General features: G+C 36.0%; 2 protein-coding genes across 8 annotated transcripts; one reads left to right on the forward strand and one right to left on the reverse strand.

The window, feature by feature from the left end:
- The first annotated feature begins 1,282 nt into the window (after nucleotides 1–1,282).
- Nucleotides 1,283–2,179, forward strand: LOC149401212 (putative protein phosphatase 2C 55). Its single transcript, XM_089610620.1, has one exon. The coding sequence runs from the start codon at nucleotides 1,283–1,285 to the stop codon at nucleotides 2,177–2,179; it is 897 nt and encodes a 298-aa protein (XP_089466746.1).
- A 16,193-nt stretch (nucleotides 2,180–18,372) lies between these two features.
- Nucleotides 18,373–22,358, reverse strand: LOC149401213 (uncharacterized). Of its 7 annotated transcripts, none has more exons than XM_089611042.1 (9): nucleotides 22,268–22,358; nucleotides 21,785–21,818; nucleotides 21,600–21,688; nucleotides 21,246–21,350; nucleotides 20,860–21,157; nucleotides 19,867–20,399; nucleotides 19,176–19,541; nucleotides 18,920–18,979; nucleotides 18,373–18,775 (listed from the first exon to the last, which is right to left on the reverse strand). In XM_089611042.1, exons 4-9 carry the CDS (start codon nucleotides 21,318–21,320, stop codon nucleotides 18,638–18,640), a joined length of 1,470 nt encoding a protein of 489 aa, XP_089467168.1. In that variant the 5' UTR covers nucleotides 21,321–21,350; nucleotides 21,600–21,688; nucleotides 21,785–21,818; nucleotides 22,268–22,358; the 3' UTR covers nucleotides 18,373–18,637. The 7 variants fall into 7 exon arrangements, with proteins under 7 accessions (XP_089467168.1, XP_089467166.1, XP_089467170.1 ...); XM_089611040.1 differs by having other exon boundaries at nucleotides 21,785–21,856; XM_089611044.1 differs by having other exon boundaries at nucleotides 21,246–21,355; nucleotides 21,785–21,856.
- Between the last annotated feature and the right edge of the window lie 189 nt (nucleotides 22,359–22,547).

The following is a 22,547-nucleotide window of genomic DNA, read 5'->3' on the forward strand; positions in this document are numbered from 1 at the left end:
CTGAGCTCGCGGATTCAGGGCAATAGTCTTATTTCTTTTTATGAATTTGTCTACGTCTTTGGCTCCGATTTTTTTTTGGGGGGGGGGGATTTGTAATAGTCTTATTGCTTCTCTCTCATTTAGGACCGGGCGATAAAGCAAATGCAGCAATACGACGCGGCGGCGGCGGCAGAGGAGGCGCGCAGCCCGTGTTGGATTTGCACGATTCAGAATTTGGGAATTTTGTTTGGTTCTTCGATATAGTTAGTGTTAAAGATGATTCGCTTTAGTCTAAAACTGAACAATTATAATTATTTGTATTGAAGTTATGTCATGCAAAATTTCTTAAAAAAGAAACGTATGTTCGGCTATGTTTCTGGAACCTACACGAAACCAACGAACGAGAAGAATGAGGGCATTACATAACAGTTAAATATTTGGGATGTTTTTAATTTCAAAATTATTATTTGGGTCGATAATTTGGTTTAGAAATCGATCGATATTCAATTGGCAAAATTTAAGACAACAGAAGGAACCTCTCATATATTTCTAAATTATAATTTGAATAAAATAATTACGTATAATTCACAATAATTACCTTAATATTACGGATATAGATTGCAAAATTAAAAAATAAAACCATCTTTAAACTCCAACAAAAAGAAGGAAGGAACTGCTCAATTTTTTAAAATTAAAATTTGAAATACAATTCAAACATATTTTTTGGTTTAGTTAGTGTAACTTTTCAATAATAAAACCATTTTTTTTTTCAAAAGGAAATAGCAGTATATAAAAATACAATTAGTTTGTTAAATATTTTAATTATTAAATAACTATGCCAATTAATTACTTGTAAAACTCACAAAACGAGTAAGTGGAATAACGCTAGGAGTTTGACTTTGAGTCGACTAGTGAGTGTGATTAAGTGAGTGATTGGCCAAAGCCTATAAATAGATATCGACAATAGATTCTATTAGTCGCAACTCGCAATCAACAATATTCGGATTCCTCAAGACTCGGATTCTTCAAGACTTCAGACCCCGTTTTCGGCTTTCTCAGAAAACAATTATCCTCGTAAGACCTCTCTTCTTAATTCGAATTTTCATATTGCTTTCTCACTTCCAATTTCGTTTCGTCTGATCGGTATTGCTAGGTTTTCGTTTTTCCCGGTTTGATTTCCCGCGTCCGTATCTACGCATCTCTTGTTTTCACGTTCCTATATTTCGATTACGTAGCATTCAAATATCTGGAGCTTAATTATTCGAAAAGACCCTCATTCTTTGAATCGACTGTGTCCAGCGCTATGATGATGAAGATGCATAGACGGGATGGTGAAGAAGAAGAAGCACAAGTCAATCGGCAACTAACAGCTATTGACCATTACTTGTCATCAACGCAAAACCCTAATAACAAGAAGAAGCTGAAGATGGTGTGCTCTTCCTTCTCTATTCCAAAGGACAACCCCAGAAATCCCTTAGGAGAGGACGCGTATTTTGTGAACTCGGACGCCGAGACTGTGGGCGTGGCGGACGGCGTCGGGGGGTGGGCCAGGCACGGAGTGGACTCCGGCGTGTACGCTCGCGACCTCATGACCAACGCGTTGCTTGCGACTCTCGGCAAAGAAGAAGCTCCGATGGTGGACCCCGCGGAAGTCCTTTGCGAGGCGTACCGGGAGACAGCGGAGATGGAGCTGAAAGGATCGTCGACGGCGTGCGTGGTATCGCATAGAGATGGAGTGCTCCGATCGGCGAATGTCGGGGACAGCGGGTTCATGATATTCCGTGGGAACAGCTTCATATATCGGTCGGAGACTCAGCAGCGGGGCTTCAACTGCCCTTTCCAGCTCGGAAACTACAAGGGCAGCGACAGACCGGAGAGCGCGGTGGTGGCGGAGGTGGCGGTGGAGGCCGGGGACGTGGTGGTGCTTGGCACGGACGGGTTTCTGGACAATGTGTTCGCCGCCGAAGTTGAGGCGATTTTGGAGAGAGAGATGGTGGCCATGGAGGCCCAACACAAGGCGGATATTATGGCTTTGGTGATGGCGAAGATCGCTTACTTCAACTCCTTCAACACAATCAGAGACACTCCTTTCTCTCTCGCCGCCAGGAACGCCGGCGACTCCCACACAGGTGGCAAGGTTGATGATATCACCGTCGTCGTTTGTCTCATCGTACAAGAAGAAACTACCACCACTCGTTGATTTCTTATATATATGTAAACGAGGTGTATTGAACAATTCTGTAATTAGCAAGTTTGACATTATTATAAGCGTGTCAATGATTTATACATGCCAAGTATATTGAGACTTGTTGATATAATAAGCTTTTAGTTCATTAACGGAAGCTTTTATATAGCTAAACTACTCTCTGTAGTCTGTACATCCGTGGCTTGATGGCAAGAAAACCAAGTGTTAATTTAATACTGCTGAACTTATTTTAACCAGCTGATGAGTATGCAATTGCAAGGTCACAATTGATCGATCTTCTCCGTGGAAGTTAGTTTCCTTAAATCCTTTTCAAAACAAGAAGAAGAAGAAGGTGAAAAAAGTCTGCAATTACGTCCCCAAACTTTGTTTGTTTGGATTTGGAATTTAGATTAGTAGGTCAACCAAGTCCAAACTCTACTAATGGAAGATACTTTATAACCAAGTATACTGGATATTTTAATGCACTCAAGAGTCAATCAACTCATTAAAAAAAAAAAAAAAAAAAAAAACAAAGGCGTCAATCAACTAAGTCTAGTTCAATATATTATACCATCCTGGATTTGAATATCATGTGCAAGGTTATTCAAATCATTGCTAATTTGATTTTTTGTAATTTTTGTTTGTTTTTTGTAATGCACTTTTTACGAATATGAATCGTATCATTCGCCACATTAAAAAAATTAAAATCATTATTTGTGTTTTACAACATATGAATATGTTAAAACAATTGCTCCTTTTGTTTGTACGACTTTTGTTTACCATTATTCACATAAGTGGTATATAAATATTGTTAAAAGAAAATTATCAATTTGAGATTTTTTTTTATGTTTTTGAAGGACAAAATGTTAGCAATATTATTAATATTGACGAAAATACAAGACAAATTGCATGGAAGGAAAATGGAACGGAAATAACAAATTACAAATAAAAAATCGGTTAAACCTTAGAACCGGAAAAACCAAATCGGAGAAGATGAAAAGAAATAGTCGAGACCCGTTGGACGGTTTCCTTGAAGCTTTTTATCGCCCTCCCACAGATGCTGAAATACGTGAGCGAAAGCCTCCCATGATACAACGACTACAGAGGCAAGCGTAGCACCAGTAGGCTTCAAGACAAAAGAAAAAAGAAAATTTTCTGGATAGGAGAGAGTTCGGAACAGTGGGAGAGAAGGATTTGTTGTGTGTATTCTGAGGCTACGGTTTTGAAAGATCCAAAAACCGCCCAGCCTTAAAGGCATTAAACACTCCTAATGAGGCTATTACAACCGGCCATTAACACATTGTTTTCTTTTCAAAACTGTGCAACGTTTTTCAGCGAACTTTGCAATAAAAAGAAGGGAAAATAACACATTTATACCATGTGTTTTAGTGAAATATCGAGTTTAACCATCGGTTTTCAAAAATATCGAGTTCATACCCTCTATTTAACTAAAATGACGAAATTATACCATATGTTTAACTAAAATGACGAAATTATACCCTGAAATGAATAACAGCGTCACAAATCTCTCTTTCATTGATATTAACTCTTATATAAGAAAAACCTAATCAAATCTAAATCAGTACCCTAACTTCCAAATTCTTAATTTTGAAAAAAAAATAGTCTTAAATTGAAATTAAATAATAAAACTCATAACTCCTAAGAAATTACTTCATTCGGTGTTCGAATTGTAACTCTAAATCCTGGATTCTCTGTTCGAATATGCGATTTTGATGACTATCAACTATCGATGTTTACCCATTTGCCTCTTTCTGTGTTCCTCACGATTAAGAGATTGTTGTTTATTTTTTAGTTTTTAAATAAATTACATATATGGCGCGAATGAATAAAGATAATTGGTGTTTATATATAGATATTATAGTCAACGTCAATGAAAAGTCAATAAAAAGAATATTCGTGACACTGTTCATTTCAGGGTATAATTTCGTCATTTTATTTAAACAGATGGTATAATTTCGTCATTTTAGTTAAACAGAGGGTATGAACTCGACATTTTTTAAAACCGAGGGTTAAACTCAACATTTCACTAAAACACAGGGTATAAATGTGTTATTTTCCCTAAAAAGAAAGCCCGAGCCCGAGACAATTTCCGAAACCCAAAACACGGCCCGGCTCGGCTCGGCGGCGGCAGCGCGCGTGTGTGCGCGCGTGAGGGGTTATGGGTTAACCCACACACACTCTTCTCTCTTGCACTTGGATATCCACTAATTAAATAGGATAATATTTAAACACTACAACAACACACATCCTCACCCAATGTGGGACTCTTAGTATTCCACTTTAACAACACAACATAAATGTGTTTCTTTAGCCTATTTTGAGCATCGATTTCTCATTCATCCTAGGTCCGATTTTGGCAAACAAATATTCAATTTTATACCCCTCGTTACGAGGAATACGTATCACTTGGAATCATTCAAATTCAATGAGTGGACCCCACTCAAATTGTTGCCACAAATCAACCATACACATGTAAATAAATACTATTTATTTACTTAATTTCCAACACAAAAAGAGTACTAATCTTTGTCGAGTCTAAGAGTTTTCCGATTCACTATTGATTTACGTCTAAAAATTTATTTTCGGATTCAATAACACACTCTGCTTTTCCATTGCTCAAACTATGTCACGAGAGAGAAAATAAACCTAGCCAACTAATCAAAAAGATCCGTAGCATATCAATAGCTACAAACGACATAAAACTAGATTTTATAAAGGGCATTGTAGCAAAATAGCCACTTTGAAACTATAGATTTTGTTTTTAGCCTATGTTTCATAACTTTTAGAGAAATAGCCAACGTGCTTAGGTGTCAATAATTAATAAACTAATTTGCCCTTTTACTTAATCAAATGGAAATAATGAATATAATTATATTAAATAATAGGCAATAATAATATAAAATAACAGACAATTTCAAAATTGTTATACGTGGCGCGCTAATCTAGAACCTGTCAACACAAATAATAAACGTAAATTACTGGAAATTATCTCATTCTCCACATTTAAGTAATTTGAATGGAAATAAATGGAAATAACTGTAAATAAATCATCTGTAAACAACATAGTCTGTACTATTTTTTTTAAAACCAGATCTGAGATCTGGGTTAAAAAAAAACTCAGATCTGATTTCGAAATAAATGGAAATAATTGTAAATAATCTACTGCAGAAGCTTCATGAGGCTCCACGGGTACAGCTCGAGGGTCTCCGCCGCGGACGTGGTCTACGGAGTCACAGCGCTCCTCGAGTCCTTTGCGAAATCCGACGGCTCGTGCGCGTCGAAGCAGTTCAGCGTGGCCTTCGACGCTCTCTCGCTCTGCAACCTTGACAAGCTTAAGGCAGGGATGCAACAGGCGATCCGGGTCCAGTGGTCGATCCTCAGGCAGGGAAGCTCGACGATCACGAAGAGCGGTTGCATAAGGAGCGGAAGGAAGTTCAGGCGGGTCAAGCTCGAGGACCAGGCCGGCGCGGTCACGACCAGGCCGGCGCAGTCACGACCAGGCCGCATGCTTCGCCGGCGCGACCAGCAAGCAACCAAACAGCGCCACCCGGTCGGGTGGGGTCCTCCCCGACGCCGGGATCGGCCCAGGTGGCGTCGCCCATGGCCGGTGAATCTCCCCCGGTGCCGATCTCGCCGGGCGCAGCCACGCTCGGGTTGGAGAGAGAGAGAGAGAACGTGGAAGATGAAAGAGAGAGAACGTGTTTTAAAAAACCAGATCTGATTTTGGGGAGAGATAAAGAGAGAGAGAGAACGTGGAAGAGAGATATTTGGTAACTACCTTCTACAAAATAGGAATTTAACATGCACAAAAAAAGGAAAAAAAATAATGTGATTTTAAAAAACTACTTTAATTATTGAGGACAAAAAAGTATTTGCCACCTAATACGTTTGGCTATTTCCCTAAAAATCTCCAAACATAAGCTAGATCTCAAACCAAACGTTTTAGGTGGCCTAGTTACTTAGAAAACTCTTTTATAAAAACTTATTAAAACAAAACGACAACACCACGAGTAGTCTCTCACTGCATATCATTAGACACAAGGGAATTTTTATAATAATTGAATATGCAAAGGATATAAACTAAATTTATCTTAATAATTAAAAAAATTAAATATTTATTCTAATTGAAATTAGGATTGTTTTGCTAGAAAAAGAAAAAAGAAATCTTAATGAAGAGACGATAACTAGTCGAACTGGATTTTCAGATTTAAAATTTATTCCTTTTCCTAATTATAATCGAAATCAAAATTGGAAAAATAATGTGAAAGTAGTGGAGAAATAATAATAACTATGCACACGATGGATTCTATAATCAAAGCCAAGTCTCCCTCTCAGTCAAAGCCCCTAATCGTACTTGTCTCTCAAAGTCAAGTCTGAGCATGGAGTTGGCTGTGTCGAAAAACCCTAATAATAATAATGTTAATAATAATAAGAAGAAGAAAAAGGAGAAGCTGAGACTGAGAATGACGTTCAGGTTGGCCAGTCTCCCATGGACGACGGCGAGCTCGGGCTGAACACGCTGGCGTATCAGCTGGTGGAGAGAGCTCTCGTTTGAACTCCGACGACGAATCGCGAGCGACTCCGCTCTCCTTCACGGCCATGCTCGCCGGCGTTTCCAAAGTGTCTGGAGGGAAGATTGATGATATCACTGTCGTCGTTGGTCTCGTTATCAGTACTAACAATGATCTTTATTAGTCATGTATTCTTTCTTCTTTTGTTTATTTATTATTCAGATAAAATTAGCAACTCTTAGTCTTCAGCATTTGTATTATTTGGATCATGTATGATTAATTTTAGACTTTCAGTAAATTAATCTCAGTTTCTGAATCTATTTTTGTGTTTTCTATTTTAATACTCACGGGTTTACTCGCTGATTATATTCATACGTTATTACTGTACATAAACCACAAGGAATATGAGTAAAATCTTTAATAAGAAAAATGCATATAGATAACACTAATTTAATATGACACATCATTTATTATGGTTTGGCATCAATTCAATATGACGTGATTTATTATAAAAGCATAACGTGTGCATCATATTACATATTACATCTTACAGATAGACAAAAAAATTCTATCATTAATTTGAATACTTTAACTATAATTATATTTGAGGACAACTATTGACTTTCTTCTTTTTATATGTAATTACAACTAAATTATTAAGATTTGTTATTAAGTAGTCACATGTAGGGGCAGTTAAAATAATAGTCTAACTATTATTTTTTTTATATAAGAAAATAGTCCATATTATTTTGGATTATGAAATCACCCTTTTATACCTTCTAGCCCCAAAATCCAACCCCAGAGCCGCCGCCATATTAGTCCCCTCCGATCACGAGTCCGATATCAAATTCGTGCTGGTGATGCCGGTCCTCTCCGATTCATCGTCAGTGAAGACGAGCCAGTCGCGTTCTCATCTGGAAGCAAGTCAAACTCACCCCAACTCATCGCGCCAACTCCAAGAAACGCATTCATCGACTTTGGTAGGTCTGTTCATGAGGCGCTATTGACGGGAGCGCCGGAGCAACTGAGCCTAGAGGAGAATAGTTAGGGCGTTTGACTTTCTAGCTGAGTTGGAAAATTTCATTTTCGTTTTTAACCATATCCACACAAAAATTATTTCCTTCAAAAACTGGAATCAATATCTTTGAAAAGAGTACGTACGTAAAGTGGTTGTCGTGATTCTAGGATTGCAGCCTTCGATCGATGTTTAATTATGAGGTTTTGATATCGAAGAATTTTAAGAGAGAGAGAGAGATGGAAGAAGTGTTAGTATTTTGAATCCCTAAATTAATCCTAATTCAATTCAAGAGAAACAAAATCATAGATCTTAATAGCGGAAGCGTACCTGAATCCATAATGGATTGCAAACACAAAGAGTTGGATGGTCTTCCAATTACAGTTTGCCTGAGAGTCTGGAGTATTCTTGTTAATGGGGATACAAGAAAAGATCGTACGTACTGCAACAATTGCTTATTTCTAATTTGGCCCCTCATCAAATTAGATTAGCACTTATGGTAGCCACATAATAACTTCATGACAAATATATCCTTAAGTCACAAACCTTATTCTAAATTAGACCACATCAATTTTGACTTAATTAATAATGACCCAAACATATTTATTTAATGACATTAGTAGTCCCAAAATTATTCTAACAATCTCCCACTGGACTACATATGTATAAAATAAATGTGTCAACCTTAGCGCGCATAAAATGTTTGTCATTATCATGATGTGACATATTACAATCTCATCCATCAATTACATCAATATAGGATCAAAGTTGTTTTCGTTGTATCAATCACAACTAAACACGTCAGTGGTCACATACATCAATATAATCAAATGACATAGATCAATCATGAATATGTGGTAGATAAAATTATATGCAAGGTGATCTATTCATATCAATTTTATCCGATCCTACCTTAAAGAGATCAAACTATATCCTGAATATGCAAAGTGTGATAAACAAATACCATAAATCTGATCAGAAACAATTTATATGTGTGTTTACAAACAACACAAACAAACATAAAGCACACAACATAAATAAAACAAACAAACAAACTCCCAACGAATCTAGATATCCTGAAGCTCTACAATACCCATATGAGAAGTATGTTCGTGAAAGACCTTCGGTAGTAGACCCTTTGTAAGAGGGTCCGCTATCATGGAGTTTGTTCCTAAATGCTCTATGTAAATCTGTCCACTTTGTACTATTTCCTTAACAACTAAGAACTTGATGTCGATATGTTTCAACTTCGTCGAGCTCCTATTGTTGTTGGAATACATTACGGTTGATTTATTGTCACAATATAACTTAAGCGGCCTTTCAATTCTTTCCATAATACGCAGCCCCGTGACAAAATTCCTCAGCCATATACCGTGGTTGGATGCCTCATAACATACTACGAATTCTGCTGCCATGGTGGATGAAGTTATAAGAGTTTGTTTTGCACTCTTCCATGATTTAGCTCCACCACCCATGCAGATAGACATAGCCTGATGTAGATCTCCTACTATCTTGGCATCCCGCAAAATCGGAGTCAGAATAATAACCAATGATCTCCAAATGGTCTGACCTCCTATATGTGAGCATGTGATCTTTTGTTCTTTTCAAGTACCTCATGACCCGTTTGGCTGCTTTCCAATTATCCATACTTGGATTGCTTAAGTATATGCCTAAAACTTCAACAATATACGCAATATCCGGACGCGTACAAACCTGAGCATACATAAGACTCCCAACTGGCGAAGCATAGAGAATCTTATCCATTTCTTGAATCTCAAAATTTCCCTTTGGGCATTGGTCGAGACTGAATTTGTCTCCTTTAGCGACAAGGGTGTCTCATGGGTTTACAATCATACATGCCAAATCTTTTGAGCATTTTATTGATGTAGCTCTTTTGGGATAATCCAAGTAAACCTCGAGAACGGTCTCGGTAAATCTAGATTCCTAATACAAAAGAGGTATCACCAAGATCTTTCATCTCAAAATGATTTGACAAAAATTTCTTGGTTTCATGCAACATGCGTTTATCGTTGGTGGCAAGTAGTATGTATTGTCAATGGTGCCCCCACAAGAAGAGTTGTAGTCTTTATTTTGTACATTTGAGGTAATAAAGTCTCACGAAGACCCTTGCTTGTAATTGCTTATTCATTTAATAAAAAGTTGAAACGTTCATTCATTCTTCCTTGTCTGTTTGAAGCTTTATGATAAAACATTAGTCTTTAGTCCATAAACAAACTTAACAACTTACGAAGAGACAAATGTAGATTTGCATGAACAAACTCTTTGTAGTTTGCTTAAAACGATATATTCGCAATCTAATGGTCAAAGGACTATTGACCTCAGTACGATTGTTAGGAGAATCTATGATGTCTGGTTATGGGGCATTGAGAGTTGGAGACTCTATAGTTCTTCTAGGTATCTTCCCAAGGTCCTGAAGGGATTAAACCCGTAGGGTGTAAGTGGATATACAAGAAGAAAAATGGTCCGGATGGGAACGTCGAGACGTTCAAAGCACGACTTGTGGCTAAGGATTATATCCAACAAGAAGGGATTGACTATGAAGAAACCTTCTCGCCAGTCGCGATGCTTAAATCCATCCGCATACTTCTATCCATAGCTTCAGCTCTCGACTATGAGATCTGGCAAATGGATGTCAAGACGGCCTTCCTGAATGGCAATCTTGACGAGCGCATTTATATGGCTCAACCAGACGGTTTCGTGGAAGAAGGTCAAGAGACCAAGGTTTGTGAGTTACTTAAGTCCATTTATGGACTAAAGCAAGCATCTAGGTCATGGAATATTAGATTCGATGAAACTGTGAAAAGCTTCGGCTTTGAACAGTGAATAGATGAGCCTTGTGTTTACAAGTTAATACACGAAGGTAAAGTTGTGTTTCTGGTACTATATGTCGATGATATATTACTCATAGGTAATGATGTGGGTAAGTTATCTGAGGTTAAGGTCTGGCTGGCAAAGCAATTCGATATGAAGGATCTAGGAGAAGCCGCGTACATTCTGTGGATCTAAATCTTTCGAGATAGGAAGAACCGGACTATGTCGCTCTCTCAAGCATCTTATATTGATAAGGTGATCGATCGCTTCTCGATGCAAGACTCCAAGAAGGGCCAAACACCCTTTAGGCATGGAGTCTCACTCTCTAAGGACCAGTCTCCCAAGACTGCACAAGAGATTGAGGACATGAGAAAAATTCCTTACGCCTCAGCCGTAGGAAGTCTCATGTATGCTATGCTTTGCACTAGACCTGACATCTGTTTCGCAGTTGGCGTAGTTAGCCGTTTCTAATCCAACCCTGGACCCGAGCACTGAATTGCTGTTAAGCATGTTCTTAAGTATCTTCGAATAACTAGGAACTTGATGCTTACATACTCAGGTACTGACCTGACTATGACGGGATATACTGACTCCGATTTTCAAGCGGATAAGGATTCCAGGAAATCCACTTCGGGATCTGTGTTCATCCTTAATGGTGGAGCTGTTGTGTGGAGAAGTATTAAGCAATCTTGCATTGCTGACTCCACAATGGAAGCAGAATATGTGGCTGCTTGTGAAGCATCCAAAGAGGCTGTATGTCTTAGAAAATTCCTTAAGTATTTGGAAGTTGTTCCAAACGTCGACGAGCCCATGACCCTTTATTGTGATAATAGTGGGGCTGTCGCTAACTCAAAGGAACCTAGAAGCCATAAGCGCTCTAAGCATATTGAGAGGAAATACCATTTGATTCGAGAGATCGTGCAGCGCGGAGACGTGGAAGTGAAGAAGATCTCAACGGTGGACAACCTCGCAGATCCATTCACCAAGGCCCTAGCGAACAAGGTCTTCGACCAACATCGTGAGGGATTAGGCATAAAGGACTACACACATCTTCTTTGAGTCAAGTGGGAGTTTGTTGTCAATGGTGCCCACAAGAAGAGTTGTAGTCTTTATTTTGTACATTTGATGTAATAAAGTCTCATGAAGACTCTTGCTTGTAATTGCCTATTCATTTAATAATAAAGTTGAAACATTCATTCATTCTTTCTTTGTTTGAAGCTTTATGATAAAACCTTAGTCTTTTAGGTCATAAACAAACTTAACAACTTACGAAGAGACAAATGTAGATTTGCATGAACAAACTCTTCGTAGTTTGCTTAAAACGATATATTAGCAATCTTAGGGTCAAAAGACTATTGACCTCAGTACGATTGTTAGAAGAATCTATGATGTCTGGTTATGAGACATTGAGAGTTGGAGACTCTATAGTTCTTCTAGGTATCTTCCGAAGGTACTGAATTGACCAGTGCACTTCTAGAGACAAGATAAGAACAAACCATTTAACCTCTTATGTCTCGAAGTCACTACGTATGAATTGCATCGTGCTGACCTTAATCCTGAAATGAGACATGCTATTTCACAGCTTACGTATTCTCATTTGAGAAAGTCAGAGTTCGGACTCACTATGTGATTCTGAACAGGACCTATTGGTGAAGTACTAAGTTGTGAGAATGTCATGAGTAACTTTGTGAAGTTCTCATAGATATGGAATTCATGTAAAAGATTGCTGAAATGAAATGTATATCACCTCATGCTTTGTTCCTTGGAATGTGAATAAATGAACTGGCCAGCGTCCAAATTGAGTCCTGACTCTTTTGGATGAAACAATGTGACTTGTTAGCTCCTCGTCAATACATTGTTTCTAACTTATTCACAAGCGACAAATGAGTTGAGGAAATAACAGCTGGAAAGGTAAAATGGTAATTTTGTAAATCCCGACTAGCTGATGATATTCATGAAGGGTAAACATAGATAATATTCAGTGGATCCGCTCATCATAATTTGGTTGAATTCTTGAGTAGAAAATAAATTCATTTGAACCGAGAGATTTTCAGTGTCAACTCTTTAGTGGAGTCAGTTGATATTAAACTAAACTTGGAAAAAGTTTGTGAACTTTTGAGTCCAAGTGTTTAGCTCAAGCTTTGTTCATTTGGATCCATGAGGTCACTATCACAAATCATATCGAGTATGAATAGTTAAACTAGAAGCTAAGTCAAAACAAGAACGAGACAAGTTTTACGAAAATTGTCGAAAGGGTAAATTTGTCTTTTTTGGACATAGCATGAAATGAATGTCAGTAAATTTTTTGACATGGTCATATGATGGCCTAGATCACTTGGCCATGATGTGTTCATTGGGCCTTGTGGATTAATTTCATTTCATAGAATTTTACTTGAAAATTCTTAATGGGCTTTTCTTATGTTGTCATGAACAAGTAAAGAAAAATCTAGAAAGACTTTCTAGAAGCCTTTTGGCCGTCCAACCCAAGAGAATTGGAGACTAATTTCGTGCAGCCCTAGTGTGAAAGAGAGGTTATTTTGTGCATTATATGTATGAAGATACTTGCCAAAAGAAAAAGAGGAAACAAATTTGCATAGTACTTCACCAATAGGCCCTGTTCAGAATCACATAGTGAGTCCGAACTCTGACTTTCTCAAATGAGAATACGTAAGCTGTGAAATAGCATGTCTCATTTCAGGATTAAGGTCAGCACGATGCAATTCATACGTAGTGACTTCGAGACATAAGAGGTTAAATGGTTTGTTCTTATTTTGTCTCTAGAAGTGCACTGGTCAATTCAGTACCTTCGGAAGATACCTAAAAGAACTATAGAGTCTCCAACTCTCCATGCCCCATAACCAGACATCATAGATTCTCCTAACAATCGTACTGAGATCAATAGTCCTTTGACCCTTAGATTGTGAATATATCGTTTTAAGCAAACTACGAAGAGTTTGTTCATGGAAATCTACATTTGTCTCTTCGTAAGTTGTTAAGTTTGTTTATGGACTAAAGACTAAGGTTTTATCATAAAGCTTCAAACAGACAAGGAGGAATGAATGAACGTTTCAACTTTTTATTAATGAATAAGCAATTACAAGCAAGAGTCTTCGTGAGACTTTACTACATCAAATGTAAAAAAATAAAGACTACAACTCTTCTTGTGGGCACCATTGACAACAAAAGAAAACATTGATTTTCGATATCAATAACTTTCTATTTCGGTATCGCCGTTAACAAATTCTCAAGAATTAAATAAGGAATGCTCTGATACCATTGTTAGTATTTTGAATCCCTAAATTAATCCTAATTCAATTCAAGAGAAACAAAACCATAGATCTTACTAGCGGAAGCGTACCTGAATCCATGGATTGCAAACACAAAGAGTTGGATGGTCTTCCAATTGCAGTTTGCCTGAGAGTCTGGAGTATTCTTGTTTATGGGTTACAAGAAAAGATCGTACGTACTGCAATCAGGGATCTACCCTGTTATTAATAACTGTCAGACAGTTACTAATAACTATTGCTTATTTCTAATTTGGCCCCTCATCAAATTAGATTAGCACTTATGATAGCCACATAATAACTTCATAACAAATATGTCCTTAACTCACAAACCTTATTCTAAATTAGACCACATCAATTTTGACTTAATTAATAATGACTCAACACATTTATTTAATGACACTAGTAGTCCCAAAATTATTCTAACAAGAAGATCACAACGTGTTGCATTGTATGCCGCCGTTTATGGTGAAGACTTACGTACGAGATGGTCGACAAACAATGGCCTTTTGTCGATTTCTCATAAGATTAATTTTGTGATCAAAAGTACTACCTAATCTTCAATTTTTTTCCTCATCTTTCTCTATCCCAATGCACCTACTTGTACTTATTAGTTTTTATTTTCAAATTTTCAAAATAGTTAACTTATGTATCCAAAGAGCACAAGACAAACTTTGAACAAAAGAAGAAAAAAAAATTGCAGTCCCACCTACCTCACCTCACTGCACACATATGTTTCAAAGAGTTGCATATATCTATTGAAATGTTCATTTACTGATATTAATTAATGGATTGCTTAACATGTGTTTTTTTTTTAGAATTTTATCACAACCGGTCCACTTTAAACATGTAAATTTTAATATAGTGGTACGTAAATTATCAGAATAGGATCTCTTTTTTATACGTTGGAACAAGTATTAAAGGTACAATAACTTTTTATGTGTTTTTAAAAAGATGATTAAGTGTTGAACCTCTTTTATACATTTTGAAGCTCGTTTTCTTATGGTTGCTTTTCAATGTGGGACTTTCTCACTTCTTATCTTTTTGCACAAAAGCCGAGGAGAGATTTCTTGTTATTGTGAATCCAAGGAGGAAATAAAATAGCTAACACGTTTCGCAATTCTGTTAGTTGACATTATGATTTTTTTCAAGTGTTTTCCTTGTAATGAATGTGTCACTTCTATGAGAGAAAAGAAGTTGAATAATCATTTAGATCAACATAAACCTCTTAAACTTTTGGCGATCAAAACAAAAAAAATTAGCAATCAGTTCTTTAATCAAAGTTTGAAATGTCGGGCGAACCGGTCGAAAATCGATCGGGAACTGGGTTTTTAGATTATCTTGACTCCGATTCGTACAAAAACAAAACTTTCTACGCTCTAAATTAAGGTTCCCAACACCGGGATTTAGATGATCCCAACACCGGTTCGTATAAAAACAGAACTTTTTGGACGGTTTGTTAACTGGTTCTTGCCAAAAAAAAAATAGAAATAGTTTAAACTGCTTCACGGGCTATTGTTCAATCGTGTAGGCCAAACTGATCAATTTGGGTCAAGCTAAGCTCGCCAAACATGCTTATTACATGACTCTGACCTCATCCCATTTTTATAGTACTCTAAATTTGTTTTGCCTTTGTCTAAATTTGTTTTGCCTTTGTCTTTGGCCGATGCGGGACTTTGCCCATCCCTCAATTTGTACTAATTCTTTGGCCATATGCAAAAAACAAATTGGCTCACGCCGCCAAAAGTCAGAAACCACATATTGTATCATGAATTCACATGGGATCAAGGTTTTAAATAACCGTGTTTTAAATGTCGGCGAAAGTCGGCGGTCCAGCCGCTGACGACGCAAAAACGGCCGACGAAGACACATATTATCGTTTCTTCGTTTGATATCATCAACTTTCTCCGAAAACGACGTACTATTTCGCAAAATAAAAATCGGAGAGGAAGGTTGCGTTTCAGTTTTTTAAAATAAAACTTGTAAGAGAGAGAGAGAGAGAGAGAGCGAGGATCGTACAACCAAAGATAATGATAAATGTGGAGTGTTTTAATATTTATGATTTCTATGAGTAAAATAAATTTAAAAACAAAAACAAAAGTTATCAAACCCCTTTGATTGACGGCACAACCCAATGGACTTGTCTTTTCAATACCCACGCAACTCCAGATATTTATTTATTTAATTTTTTTTTAAATCTCTTGAATTGCATGAGTGTGTGTGGTATTTTAAATTTTTTGTTTTTTAAATCTCTTGAATTGTATCAATTTGTGTGGTATTTTAAGTTTTTAAAAAAAGGTTAGAAAAAAAGGTTGTAGCTGCAAACTGCAAATACGGTACATACCTACTATCAAACTTTAATTCATTATTCTTTTACTCAAGTATATATAATGCATAAAACTCATAACACTTTTTTATCATCATCTTCGGTTTTTCACCGAAAAAAACATTTGAAAACAGCGTTTTATTTGCCCTTTTCAACATTTTTTCTGTTCGGTTTTCCATCGGCTTGTCAATTTTCCGTAAATCAGGAAGCTCGAAACGACGTCGAAAAACGACAGTTTGAACCTTGTTAAATACAACACTTACCGCGCGAAATCCCGCATAACGCATGTCTACGATAACAATTTAGGTATATTTTGCAAATTAACATATTCATAGCACAAAAAACGCGAATACCTCAAATATCGCAAATACCTCAAATTTACCACCCAAAATATATGTTAAATTGTAAATTTATTGCAAATTTTGTAGATATACCAAAAATACCGCAAATTTGGCTCCCAATTATGGTAAATGGTTTAGTTCTTGGCCAAAGTTAGGGTGTTCTTTATTTTTTATTTTTTGAATCATTTAAGTTCATATATTATTAATATACTGTATAACTAAGACCGTCATGTGGAGACTTTCATTACGACATATGCTCAGATGATAACTTGGCATGAGTGCAAAACAACCAACTTCATACATTTCAACCACCCTTATACATTTCGTATAGTGATTTGAATGTAAACATTGTATTTGGATATGGTGTGAAGTGTGAACTCTATTTACTACGATGAACTCTATTTGATATATGGCTTGGTGTGAACTCCATTTAGTATGGCTTATTGTTAACTTTTTTTTTTTTTTTTTCCTGTGATATGAACTATTATGTATGTGTGTATGTGAAGTTGTGAACTTTATATTGTGGTTAGATATAAATTGAACATTTTATAATATGAATATTTATGGAAATTTATTTGTTTTCAAAATTATTTATTAAATATCCCACGAAAAACACATTTTTTAACGATTTACCAATCGGTAACGATAATCTGTAAACTTTGACACTTACCACGGTTTATTCCGGAAGGTAAAAAGTAAACTAGTAAAATTGAATTCGCGATACGGTAAGCGGTAAGTTAATCCTTGCACGAGATACGTATGTATCTTTAAATTTTGTTAACTTCTTTCAAATATATATTATACACTTGCTATAACTTTGTATATTAGTATTTGTTTTATTTTATACTATCTTTTATATATATATATATATATATATATATATATATATATATATATATATATATCCTTTCACTAATAAATAGTCTATTGCTTTTTTTTCACAAATTACAAATTAATATCAAAATTAATTTTATAAAAGCATAAATTATTTTATATATAATATTTTTTAAAGGGAAAATTAGGCCACTAGCCTAATAATCCACCTTCTTTTTTAAAAAATAGTCAAAGTTTCATTTTATTAAGAAAATATTCCACCTGACCCGCAGTAAATTAATTAACTATGTTAATTAATTACTACAGGCCTGGTGGGCTATTTTTTTATAACAAAATGAAATTTTGATTAGAATCTTAAAAGAAGTTAGGGGATTAGCTAGTTGCAACAAATTCTTCATTTTTAAATGGTGTTAAATAATCATTAGAAAATGATAATTACTACTATTATGCTAAATATAATATTTTTTAAATAATGTTAAATAATCACTAGAATACGATAATTACTACTATTATGCTTTGATAATGTTATTTTGTAACATTTTATTCATTTATTACCTGGAAACCACTTGATAAATCCGGTATTTATTGGTTTACCACGTCGGTAACGATAATTTCATCACTACATCTTATCATTTCCTTCATGGGATACTCCGATAAATCATTGCTATCTCCCAGTATACCAGCAAATTTTGAGTGCCGGTACGACATGGTAATTATATTTCAATTCTTGCTCTGAACAAAACCCGAAGAAATGATAAAAACTACTCAGAAGCAAAGCTTGGAACGATGTGTGGAAAGAATATAACGTCCTTCTGGCTTTGCGATCGAGCTATCGCCATTTGGCAATACTTGGATCAGTATAGTTTAGTTTGCAAGATATAAACATAAACTTCGTAATAATAAAAAAATTGAAATTTTCCACCATAGTTAATTCTCCCTCTAGATTATTGAATTTCAAGTAATCATTGCATATCAAAGTGAGTTATAGAGCAAAACCAAATGTATATAAATAATGTATCAGCAATGAATATATTTTTTAAGACAGAGACAATAAACAGAATTTGCTGTGATACCGGGAGATATCAGTGGTTTACCGGAGATTATAATACGTAAGCATTTATCCATATTATCAAGCTAAAGAAACTTACTACAAAGATACAAAAAGATTAACATAACATAAGCCTCTTAAATAACACAAAAGAAAGATTAAAATTGATTGTCTTTGTTGCCTAACCACCACCACCCTAAAAAAAAAAAAAAAATTCCTTCCCTTACTACCGGCACGACTTGTAGGAACATATCTGGTAATTCATCGGCTGTGGAAGTAAGAAGTTCTGCCCCGTCCCCTTCCTCTCCCTCTTTTTGTGACCATCTTTGGCCTACTTTGGCTGCTCGGATCAGGAACAAGAGCAGCAGCATGCTCAGCGAGTATTTCAAGCCGTGCCTCCTTTTTTTTGGCGGTTAATGCAAAAATAAACCATTAGCATCAAAATTTAAAATCCAATTGAAAATAGAATTGCACCCAACAATACAGGGAAAAGATGAATTGTTTATAATTATTTGTCCATAAAACTACGGTGCAAATTCTTACCGGACTATCGTTGCTCGGAGTTTCTACCTTGTCTCCTTTTTTGTTGTTATTGATGTCCACCTGCTTATTGTCATACAATCCAAGAACATTCGAATTTGTAGATTTGTATACTGATCATGAAGCGAGTTAAATATCTTTAAACCACACTTTACATAATTTCGAATTTCATAAGCATATAGAAAACCAGACCATTTATTAACTAATCAATTGTAAAATAAACGATATCACGGTTAGACAAGAAATATAACAATCTTACAACTTGCGTTTTGTCGTCGATTCTTTTCTGCAAAGTCTCGACCATCGAGACCACCTTTCCTATCATCAACGACATGTCCTTCAACTGTGTCTTGATATAGGTTTGACCTTGTCGAAGTAGTTCGACTTCCTTCAACACTATGTCATAGTTTTTGGCCACCTTTTTGCTTTTTCTTTTTTTAGTGGCTGGTTGAGGTGGGATCTCGAAGTCTGACTCCGTGTTGTCAATGTATTCGATTAACTTATCCATCGACATATTTTCAGGTTCACTTGATTGGTCTTTATCACCCTCTTCATTCCCGACGTGCGTGTCAAAGAAGCCCATGTCTTTTTCTTCTTTCGTTGCACATATTACTTTAATCACAACCTATGAAAGAACAAGGACATATTAAGATGACTGAATAAACTGTTTATATACCTACAATTAATGTTAAAAACATGTCAACACAAACATAACAATCATAGAAACCGTGTAATATGGGACAAAACATTATTCATTCGTTTCAAACAGTTTATATACCATTTACACGTACATAAAATAACAATATAAAACTAAAATTCTAAGTCTATAATTTGTTAATAACCATTGGTGTATGTGTGTGTGTGTTGCAAACCAAATTATATAAACACATTTTTAATAGTAAACGGTTTATACAACAAGCTGTTTATAAATCTAATAAACCGAATTTTACCTGAGGGTTCTCGAAGACTTTGTTCGACAATTCATCGAAATTTAGTTTTTTATAATATGTCCATTTGAGCATCCTCGGCGTAATTGCATCCGGATTCCTTGTTGTGAATCCACGTTCAACAAACATCGGAATGATTTCGAACGCCCATGAAATGAGAGGATGAATAAAACCGCCGATATCGTACCCCTGCGAATCATTTTCAACGAAGTTTTTCGATTTATGAAGAGACTCGACCAGTGACATATAACTTAATCTCCCCCATGGATAACTGGCAAAGAGTTCTCTGTCGTTGGCCAACTCAATATGCTCAGATTTTATTAGCACCGCTGGTTGTCTTGGGAGCAACACTGTTTCCAATATGCAAAGATTGGCCAACGACACTAACTCCTCGTCCGTTGCTGATGATTGGCTTTGAAATATATACATAAGACTTTTTATACGCTGATTTTCCCGGGTATTCAAAAACTTATCTGCGATATTGTTCTTGATAACCTTACTAATACTAGGGGTTGGCACATCTCCGCAATTTAACCCTGTCATTGTATATAAACAAATGAAATCAAATTTGAACAGTAGGTTGTAAAAAAATTGGACGTGCTAAAGAAGTAACATATGATTGATCATTTATTTTAAATCTCACCTCGGGCAAACAAGTGTAACTCAATTTCTATACAATGCAAATATATGTGGAAATAAACCAGTGCAACGGGTTTTGAAAAATTAACGGCTTCTTCTATTTGACGGCTTGTGTACTCAGCTTAAATAAACATGAGAACACGCAATTTTTTTTTATACAAAAACAATAACCGTGAAAACAGACAACACTGTCATATAAACAAAGATACAAACCGTGTACATATGGGACATGGAATTGATAAACCACCAAAGCCGCAGAGACAAACGTCAAATAAATATAACATCATGATAAAGCATTGTTAAAAATGGTTATGCTGATGAAGTACAAGACTATTGATTATTTATCTACAGTCTCACCTGACATAATTGCGAAGTCCGACAGCGTAAAAGCTACAGCATCGTTGTTGATTCGGAAACATAGTTCATGGGGATTACTTGAATTGCATTGACGCACAACAAGTTGATGCACCAATTGCTTCGGAAATTTATCCCCAACAAATCCTGTGAGTTTCCCAAAAGGTCCTTCTTTGAATAGTCGTTTTTGATTTTCAGTAACCAATTTGTCAGTAATTTGAGAAAGAGTCTCGAGTTTGGAATGTTGAACGATTCTCTGTTTCGGGTTCCAAAACGAGGGATCAACTACGTGCTCTCCAATCTACAATTAATATAAACAATATCAGTTAATGAAAAAAAACTAATGCACTCCATTATATTACAGCAGTTTTACAACCAACATTGTTCACCTTTGCTTTTGCCTTATTCCTTGATGTGGATCTACTTCCACCGGCTTTCATGCTCTTTCTCTTGTTGGCCATCATTTGTTAAACTTGAGCAAACAGATACATAATCTGTACTATAAACAGATTATTTGCAAACAGCAATAACAGTTTATAAACATCATTTATAAACGACATCATTTGCATGTATAAACATTACTTTTCCACTGGCATTAAAGATATTCATTTTTTAAAATTTAAATTCAATCCTTCATCATCCATCAATTAACAAGTAGATAAACTAGTTGAGAAAAAAAGGAAGGAAAAAACATATGAACTAAATATATAAACAGAACATATAAAAGCAAAATGCATATTTACCAGGTTAGCCAAATTCAACTCTTCTAAGAAATCACGGGGACAGATCCGATGAAATTGCAATCACAATTGAAGACAGTGAGCTAATAATCCTATAAACAGAATAGCACATATAAACGACTACATAACCTTCAACTATACTCATATAGACCAGAACATATAAACGAGTAATATGAACATAAACGTACGGTTACTAGGTGATCATTGATAGCTTCGAATCCCCTACATGTGAAACAAAAACTCCAATTTTATCAACATACCTAAAAGCATGAACATAAATGAAGAAAATGTAAATCAATAAACGGGTTCGCTAACAGCAAATTAATGTAAACCTATAGACGAGTTCAATATAAACAGAGCATATGAAGCATCAGCTATATTGAAGATCTCATGGGAATTTGAAATTACCGAATAATTAAAAAAAAAAAAAAAAAAGAGAGAGAGAGAGGGAGAGAAAGAGCGAACTAAGTCTAAGAGACCGCTCGTCGGTCAGGGAAATGGAAGGCATTGGCTAGGGCTTAGGGTTCTTCTCCGATCAACTAAATCTCTGTCTCGGTTCGGACACGTCAGAGGGCATGAAACGACAGCTTTTGGACTCGGTAAAAATATATAAACGACACAAGTTGCTTAACCAAAAGAAAGATGGGAAATCCCAAAACAGTGATACCAACCAGCGACTTTTCAAAAGAGGAGACGATTTGGGCGAGTGGGGCTGCACTGGATTTTTCCTCTCCTTCTTTCTCGGTCGGTCTGAAACGACAGAATAGCAGGGAAAACGAGAGGTAATTAGGTGAAAGGGGTATTTTAGTAATTGAGCATCCTAATCCTAAATTCCAAAATTTTAGTAGTAAAAATATTTAAAAAAAAACCTTCTTTATTACTATTATACCAGGTCAATTCCAAAACACACGACGCGTTCAAGGGCTTTTCCGTCATTTCAAGCTACCCACG

Source organism: Urtica dioica, chromosome 4 (assembly GCF_054948205.1).
Source record: "Urtica dioica subsp. dioica isolate 48M chromosome 4, U.dioica_male_clone48M_v1_H2, whole genome shotgun sequence".
In the NCBI taxonomy this organism is placed as follows: Eukaryota; Viridiplantae; Streptophyta; class Magnoliopsida; order Rosales; family Urticaceae; genus Urtica; species Urtica dioica.

Bases quoted from the DNA above. Each gene is read 5' to 3' on its own strand.
- LOC149401212 (XM_089610620.1), top strand. From the start codon at position 1,283: ATGATGATGAAGATGCATAGACGGGATGGTGAAGAAGAAGAAGCACAA.
- LOC149401213 (XM_089611045.1), bottom strand. From the start codon at position 21,320: ATGATGGCCAACAAGAGAAAGAGCATGAAAGCCGGTGGAAGTAGATCC. The intron at 20,400-20,859 runs GTGAGACTGTAG...ATACAATGACAG, and splicing joins GGACTTCGCAATTATGTCAG to GGTTAAATTGCGGAGATGTG. The intron at 18,980-19,175 runs GTAAGATTGTTA...GACAATAAGCAG, and splicing joins TCGACGACAAAACGCAAGTT to GTGGACATCAATAACAACAA.